This window comes from Lycium barbarum, chromosome 10 (genome assembly GCF_019175385.1).
Source record: "Lycium barbarum isolate Lr01 chromosome 10, ASM1917538v2, whole genome shotgun sequence".
Classification (NCBI taxonomy): domain Eukaryota; kingdom Viridiplantae; phylum Streptophyta; class Magnoliopsida; order Solanales; family Solanaceae; genus Lycium; species Lycium barbarum.
Genome location: NC_083346.1, coordinates 23,355,988 through 23,365,021, shown reverse-complemented (window position 1 = coordinate 23,365,021; position 9,034 = coordinate 23,355,988). Strand labels below are relative to the sequence as shown.

At 35.8% G+C, this 9,034-nt stretch overlaps 1 protein-coding gene and 1 long non-coding RNA gene across 3 annotated transcripts; one reads left to right on the top strand and one right to left on the bottom strand.

The window, feature by feature from the left end:
* Nucleotides 1-1,601: 1,601 nt before the first annotated feature.
* On the top strand, nucleotides 1,602-2,875 carry LOC132614991 (protein MIZU-KUSSEI 1). The gene has a single exon (XM_060329547.1). It carries the CDS (start codon nucleotides 1,777-1,779, stop codon nucleotides 2,479-2,481), a length of 705 nt encoding a protein of 234 aa, XP_060185530.1. The 5' UTR covers nucleotides 1,602-1,776; the 3' UTR covers nucleotides 2,482-2,875.
* Nucleotides 2,876-3,928: 1,053 nt separating this feature from the next.
* Nucleotides 3,929-8,125, bottom strand: LOC132615414 (uncharacterized). Of its 2 annotated transcripts, none has more exons than XR_009572685.1 (4): nucleotides 7,730-8,125; nucleotides 6,377-7,581; nucleotides 5,541-5,592; nucleotides 3,929-4,242 (listed from the first exon to the last, which is right to left on the bottom strand). It is a non-coding gene; the product is annotated as an uncharacterized LOC132615414 (long non-coding RNA). The 2 variants fall into 2 exon arrangements; XR_009572684.1 differs by having other exon boundaries at nucleotides 6,377-6,589; nucleotides 7,730-8,052.
* Between the last annotated feature and the right edge of the window lie 909 nt (nucleotides 8,126-9,034).

The window sequence follows — 9,034 nt, the reverse complement described above, 5'->3', positions numbered from 1 at the left end:
GAGCTCTTGTACCTGTCTAGAATAGATCCCGGAGATTTTTCAGTTTTATTGTAACGATAATCGAGCTTTTATAAAGTTTTATTTTAAATTATGATTATCAATTGCGTGACTGGTAATAATAATGCGTTGGATTTTGGGTTGGTTGGTAAGGGTTAGCCTACTAGGTAGTAATATGGTAGGTGCCCGCACAACCCGTAAGTTGGATCGTGACAATCCTTAAAAACCGAAAAACTGACTCAAACTGAGCCAAACCGATTACAACAAAACCGGTGGATATGTATTATATTTGGTTTGGTTTGGTTTGGTTTTATAATTTTAAAAACAGATTAGTTTGGTTTGGTTTTGGTTCTAACCCAAAACGGCCCATGAACACTCCTACTTATATGTCTTGAAAGTATAACAGATAATAAACGTAGACATTGGCTAAAATAATGCAGTTTTAGCTAAGTTTTGAGATTTTGCTGGAAAAAGAGTAATACACAATTGGAACAAATAGTTCTTGTATCTAAAGAGGAAAACAATTCAATTGAGATAAAGCATGTAATGTATATTAAGAAGAAACTTGCAAAGGTGACCGAGTTGGTTGAGGAGGGGATCTCCCAAATTAGAGGTCTCAAGTTCGAAATCCCCTGCATATATGCTTGTGCACACCCAAAGAGTAGTGACATGAGTTCCCTTGTCATTAAATAAATGTATATTAAGAAGAAAAAGGAAAGTTGGAAAATATCCCATTTGGAAACTGAATTTCTTTATTTTGTTTTCTTCAATCCCACATGTCTAATTAAAGAGAGTGTATCTTTGCCACGTCATCATCCACGGGGATCGAAGCTATTAAATTGCAAAGTTCAGAAGAGTAATTAGGTCAACATGAAGTTTAAGAGTGCAATGAATAAACATTGTCAAATTCAGGGGGTCCTGATCTATTCTGCTAAGAGAAAACGATAATTTGGGCTTTTAGTTAAAACTTCGTTTGATTTGTGTTCCATCATCTGACCTAAATATTTGTGTAGTACAAAAACATCATATTTTTATAGTACAAAAACATCATTTTTTTGATATTTGAGCTACCAAAAGTGAAATTTCTCCTGCAAATCAATGAGGTAAACTCCACCGTTATTTTTAGCGCACAATAGACCCTTGTGGTCCGGTCCTTTTTCGAACCCCGCGTATAGCGAGAACTTAATGCACCGGGCTGCCCTTTTATTTTTTTTTTAACCAATATTTGAATATCCATCCTAGCCGCACTAAAAAAAATAGGGAATTTACAACGACGTTTTATTAACAACTATATTGTTGTTGGTAGAAATCGAGAAATGACAATAACTTAATAAAATTGTTGCTATATCATATAACTTTTTACCACAAAATCATTTTTGTTGGCAAACAGCCAAACACTTTAATGTTGTCATATTCTACGGTTAAGACGATATCTTTTAAATCTAAAAAATTGGTCAACATGATAACGTAGAATCTCTATGTTTTTTATCCAAAGAAAAACGAGAAATCATAATTCTATCCAACTCCGCAAATTCAGGTGCCGAATGCTATGGATCATGGAAGTAAATTCAACCCAAGAAAGCAAAAGGAAAATATAAACCATTTTCAAACATCAAATACATTGATACACAAATTACATCAACCTCATTTTATCCTTTATACAAACTTAATATCCTTGCAGATTCAAACAACCCTAATAATCTTTCTTTAATGGCCATTCTTCCATTGCTGGTTCTACATCTCCAACCTTAATTAAAAAGGTGGATTAATTAACCAGCAATGGAAGAGCCACAATCAAGACCACCGCCACCACCACCAACTCCACCTACAACACCGTTATCCCTCGTCAAGCCTTCTTCGAAAAATAATAAAAAACGACCCGTAAAAATATTTAGAGCCTTCCGAAATGTGTTCCGGTCCTTCCCTATAATAACGCCCGCATGCAAACTCCCTTCCCTCCCCGGTGGCCGTATACCCGAAGCCAAAATTGGCGTCACTGGTACGTTATTCGGGTACAGGAAAGGTCGTGTCTGTCTCTCGATACAAGAAAACCCAGGAACTCTGCCTACCCTGGTCATTGACCTGGCCATGCAAACCAATGCGTTGCAAAAGGAAATGAGCCTTGGGATGGTGAGAATCGTGTTGGAATGCGAGAAAAGTCATGATAGTAATAAAGAGAAAACGAAGCTTCTAGAAGAGCCATGTTGGACTATGTTTGTAAATGGGAAAAAAAGTGGTTATTGTGCAAAGAGAGATGCCACAGAGGAAGATCTCCACCTCATGGAGGTGCTTAAGGCGGTGTCTATGGGGGCGGGCGTCTTGCCCCCAAAATCTGACGTGGAAGGACACGTGGACGATGAGATGGCGTACATGAGGGCACATTTTGAAAGAATAGTGGGATCAAAGGATTCAGAAACCCTATATATGTTGAGCCCAGATGGGAATAGTGAACCTGAATTAAGTATTTTCTTTGTGAGGATATGAATAAGATAATATCAAGATTATGGGGTTTTTCCAAAATTAAATTAATAACAATTTGTAAAATGATTTGTTAGGGTTGTAGATATATTTGTATCTTTGTAGGTGTGGGAATTGAAGGATTTGGTGTACAGGATTAAAGCATTGAAAGGTTCTTAGGACTATCCAATTTTGATTTTTTTTTTCTTTAATTTTCCTGTTGTGGTTGTTTATCGGTTATTCATTCAAAGTTTGAAGACTTTTGTTTTGTTGAGAATTTTATCAGCTCCAAATTGTTCCTCCTTTTAATTTGATAGCTTGCCAGATATTTTTAACTCTAAAGGAATTCTTTGGATGATTTTTCCTGGATTTGAGTGGTGTTTTTCCTAAATTCAAGTTTTTTTTTCAGATAAATGCGAATGAAAGCATATTGCAATATTCTTGAGTCTGTTAACACTTTTTGTTATTGAAATTTCCACAAAATTGAAAATAAATAATAAAGAAATGACATGACACAAAATTAAGAATGCAGATATATACCCTTCAATGTGTAGTTAATTAGGTTGCAATTCCTGCAGTTGCATATAAAAAACCTAGGCATTCGATGGGTTGCCTTTTAATTTGCTCCTCGCGTTTCATTTATACAGTGAACCAAATATGTGCCCCACATCTTTGTCGCAGTATTATCGTGAGACAGCATGGTTAATGACCAGTTACGTTGCTTGAACTTTCAAATTGAGTAATTAATTCTATGTGCATGCGGTGATCTTTGTTGCTCATTACGAATCTTATAAGTGGACTTGATCGTGCCCTTGGGCTGGTCAGACTCATGCAATGACGACGTTATTGAGTTAATGCTTCTTGTTTGTAATAAAGTACTTGAGTAGCGAGATAATGATTCCTAAATGAGAAATCCACTTTAGTACTTGGTGGAATCGGCTCCCCTCTAGTACGTACTGCACTTCCCACTTCGAATTTGTGACATGTGTCATGTATAATATTAAATGGCTAAGATTATTTCTCCTTAATTTTAATTCTAAGCACACCCCTCAGAGAAATAAACCGACTTAAAATCTCTCTTCCTCTATATTGCCACTGTCCCACGCAATGAAAGTCTTCAATATATCACACAGAACAAAAATCCATTTCTCTTCTTCTGTGAGTTCCCTTCATTTTTTTTATTCTCCTATTCCGGAGTGCTTATAAGTTATAACTGCTGCATGCAATCTTCTTTCAGTATAACTCCATTTCAAATTAGTATTCCTGTATGTATGTATTTTCCGACCTTCAGCTATTGCCATGGCTTCTGAATGTTACGGCCAATTTTTGACACATCAAAAATAAATAAAAACTGCACAGAATTTATTTAGTGTTTAAAATATTTGTCACGACCCAACTAGGGCCGCGACGGGTACCCGATACTTGTACCGAGCACCCCTTATCTATCATCTTACCTGTATTACTGAGCGGGCCGTATGAACTATACCATATATTTTTCTTGTTTACTAAACGTTAACATTAGGAGGATACTTATAAACATAGGCTAATAAGCTTTACTAGCACAGTATACAGCGACTAGGACCATCAAAAGTACAAAACATCTAACTGTACATATCTGTCTACGAGCCTCTAAACATAGTACACATATACATAGAAAGGGCCGAGTACTACCGTGCCCGAACATATATACACAAAATAGTACCAAGAATCTGAGGCTCCGGGACAACTGGAGCGCTGCCGATAACTGCTGATAGAACTCCTAGAAATCAGGTCCGTCTACCTGCTGACCTGCGCGGCATGAAACGCAGCGTCCACAAGAAGGGACGTCAGTACGAATAGTGTACCGAGTATGTAAGGCATGGAAATTAATACAAACAGGAACATAGGTTATGATTACCAATATCATGGGGTCATAGACATATAATAAGACAAGAAAGTAACCTGTACATAGGACTGCCCTTTCAGGCCGGATACCATGCATGCTTGGCTGTCTTTTGGAAACATTTCTTTTTCATATTCATAGAAAATAGAGCTTATTTCACAGTGTATCATGTCATAGCATATCATAGTATATTATGTAATATCATAGCACCGAACCATGTCGGCTCGCCCACATTGCGCCGAAATACATCGACTCGCCCATATATATATTTATATCCCGCGTCCGGGCATCCCGCGTTCGGGATGATAAGCCAACTGACCAGGTGGCAGTGAAACATGTTTCCCTTCCCATCCCCATGTATCCCTTCCCCCACCTCATGTTCATTTACATATCTTATATACATGTGTCATATAAGCATGCAAGAGAGCCCAAAGAAAAATATGTAGCCATCGGAGTGACGTAAGGTCGGTGACCTCCGATTACATTATGGAACAATCGTGATCGCTTTGTCTCACCTTGAAGGAACAAGTATTTTGAGGCGAGACTACCAACGGAGAATAGCATTAGAAGTAAACATAGAATGAAATCATAGGCATCATAGACGTCAGTTCATAGGCTTCGAAATCCTTAGAAAATAGTGTCATAGCTAAGAAATAGAAATAAGGATCAAGAACTAGTTTGTCACCTTCGTATTCACATTGAATCCTTTGCTTAGAAATCTTGGTCATGGAATCATTCTGGTCATACTTATCGTAGGCATATTCTCTTTCCTAACATCATCGTTATCGTTATCGTCATAGAAGTATTCTCGTTGGAATAGATATAGTACTTGTCATTTGATAATGGAATAAGGATCAAAGGTTTCTTTTGGATTCAGCTTCAAAGTAAGTCAAGCGGAACAATAAGGAAAATCCGGGAACAATGGGCACACCTCGGGTCAAATGAGGCGGCGTACCAAATTTACATATGTTACATGTCATGGCGTTACTTGTGAGGGTTTTAGGGTAGTCGGGTCCTATTTATGCGAGTTCTAGAGGTTTAGGAAGTTCTTCCAACATTTTACACAATTTTTAATTCAATTCTACTGAATGAAAAAGGGGAAACTTTAGGCGCGGATTCCGGAGGGTGGAGTTATCCCCGAGGCTCATATCCAACATATTACGTCTAAGACATGCCATAGAAGGAAGGGTGAAGCCTTACATACCTCTTTCCGCTCCTTATGCTATTCCAAATTCAAGTTGCAAATCCGCCAAAATCTACAAATTGGTCACATTTACCAACTTTGGTTAGAATATTTGGAATTGGAATCTTAAGATAATACTTGGCTACCGAAATTTCGGCAGCACTTCCCCTGTAAATACATGATTCCCAAAGATCAACTTAGCCAATTCTCATCAACAACAATCCGGGAATTCAACCCGGCCAAACTATCAATCATAATATCAACAACCATACTAACAGTTTCCATACTCAATCCAAGATATATTATAACAACTTAATCAATTTATCACTTCCTTCAAAACCTTCCAACTCCAATAAAAACGATAACAGCCTTATAATATATATTCCAACAACACCATACTAATATCATTATCTTCCATACATGTAAGGACATAATTTCAATTTACATAATCTTCCAAGACAAGCCTCCAACTACTAATACTTCCCTAAGCTCATTAGGCTTTTATTTGCAACATAAAGTTCACAACACAACAACCAACATACTAAATAAAACTTGCTCACCATTCCTCCATAATTCAACACATATACACGGCTATACATACAATATACACCACACGGCCACCATCATGCATACACAACTACAACCTTTCCAAAATCATTCAACTTCCATTATCAACATAACATTCACAACAATAACAACTAAACACTAAATAAAATAATTAGCTCATAATTTCTACACACACATATACACATACACGGCCACCACCCCCACTTCCATATTCATCATGAATTTCACTCATTTTAGTATACAACAACATGCAAAAATATCCATAACATGTAAAGAGAATGAATTCTTACCTCCTTCTTTGATTCTCCAACTTGCTTGAATTTCCAACTTATGAATATATGTTTTTCTTGCTCCAATGAATACTCCACCTTGCTAGGGATTGTTTGGCTAGAAGAGAATGATTTTTGATGGAAAATCTTCCAAGGTTTTGGTGGAATTTGTTGTGGCCGAATGGCCTTTAAAGTTTCTCCTTGTTTTTCTTGTTCTTCCACTTCTTGAGATTTCTAGAAAATTACATGATAAGGATGACTTAGTCATCTTTTATTCTTGTAAATTAAACCCCCTCATGGGCTTAGCCCATGCCATGGCCGGTTGGGCCCTCTTTTGCCTTCTAAAATTTCAAGCCCAATTATTCTTCATGACAAGTAGTAATTCATAAAACTATTTTCCCAAAAATTCCAATTTTACCCCTAGACTCTCTTGATAATTCCGCTTCTAAATCTTTCATAAACAACTCATATGCCAAACAAAACAAAAATAAGGCCTTGCTTATTGTCTTCCCGCGATTGTCTTGAATTATCCGATTGCACAAAAATGCGGGATATAACAATATTACACCAAAATTAGACACATCAATAATAGATAAAAACTACACCGAATTTATTCGTTGTTTTAAATATTACACCAAGATTTGACACATGATCAATAATAAATGAAAAACTACACCAAATTTATTTAAAATTTTAAATATCACACTAAGAAGCAGAAGACAAATTTAAGAATGATCCATGATCTTTTAGTGTTTGGGCATATTATTGTAAATTTTACATAGACTTGCATTGCGTGGTACAGTGGTATTGGGAATATGGAGGAAGAGTGATTTAAGTGGATTTATTTCTGTGAAGGATGTGCTTAGAATCAAAATTTGGGAGAAAGAATCTGAGCCATTTAATATTATACATGACACGTCATAAATCCAAGAGGAGATTAAGTACACCGGGCCGCAGCTTGTTACCGTACTTCCATTTTGATTCCAAATTGGTGTTCCGTGACATTGACACATTCAGAGCAGGAATAGAGAAATTTTTTATTTTGTGAGTCACGCAACAAGCACTACTTGTATGAGACCCTTTTAAAATCTGCCAAGTGGGATGCCGGTCCCACTACCAAGATTAGCTTATCTTCCTCTGTCTTCCCTGTCTAAAACCCAAAAACTACTATATACCAATTGTCATTCTGCCATTTATGGACTACAATCGACCTATCGAGAAGTCATCTTTAGAAAGAGAAAAAAAAAAGGCATCAAACTTTAATCGAAAAAAGTGATTCTTCTAAATTCAGTTGCAGATTATAATTAATTAAGGCATGAAGATTCACTATCAAATTGAATAATCAACGAAGAGAATAGAAAGAAACACTTCTACCTTCATGAGACTCGAGTAGTAGTGATTACATTAATTCGTACGTGGAATTGAGCGTGGGAAACTATATTTCGATTATAAAAGAATCTCAAGATGCATTCCAAAATGTTAGTTTCATGAGAAGGGCAATATTATCCCTGAAAATCTACGAAGGTTATTGATGTAGAGGAGAAAAATGGATTTTTATGGGTTTAGCGAGCTGAAGAAATTAAAGCAGCAAATGTGAGAAGGGAACCCCATCATCTAGGTCTCATACTTGCAGGTCATGGTTTGAATTAGAGAGGGAGGAAGGAAGGATGAAGAAGATAAGTTAATTTTGGTAAAACTATGCAACATTAATGTAGTGGGACCGGTATTTATTTGTGTTTGTTATGTTTGTTACGGGATTGGGCTCCTCGCAATTTCTTTACTTTCCATTTTCCCCAAATTCTAGCTTGGATTAATGGTGGGCATAGTACGGTATTTGAAACTTTGGTTCGGTAATTTTAATTTTCGGTATTTAAAAATACTATACCATTACAATACCAAATTAATTCGGTATGGTTCGGTATTTTTAAGTTCGGTTTCGGTATTTTGCGGTACGGTAATTTGGTAACCATAGTTTGTTCGACTACGACTTACATATATACATATAATAAAGAATTATGACTTCGACTATTCAAGAAACGTCTCAATTATATTATATTAACACCTTACACGTGTAAAAATATTCAAAAGAAAGTACAAGCAATGCCCTTCGTTAATCAATTATACAAAAAGGGCATTTCAATCAAGATATATCTATATACTTCGGTACACAAAAAGGGCATTTCAATCAATTATATCATACCAACATCTTACACATATAAAAATATTCACAATAAAGTACAAGCAATTCCAACGTCTAAACAATTAGTTGGTACTAATACTAATTATATATTTGTTAGTATTATATATATATATATATATATATATATATATATATATATATATATGAATTGTATATGTAACTATATGAAATACTTCGGTATGATATTCGGTATTTCGGTATTTTCTTTATCAATACCGAATACCGTATCAAATACCAAACTTTTCAAAAATGCACACCAAATACCATACCAAATACCATAATACTAAAATCGCGGTATCGAAAATTTCGGTTTTGGTATGGTGATCGGTATATACCGTACCGTGCCCACCCCTAGTTTGGATTAGGGACACATGGCATAGGTTAAAATTAATGGCTAAGATTTAATTTACTAAAATATGACTCTAACTATGGTTTAGATAATTAATAACATGTCCATAAATATATTAAAAGTTTTTTCT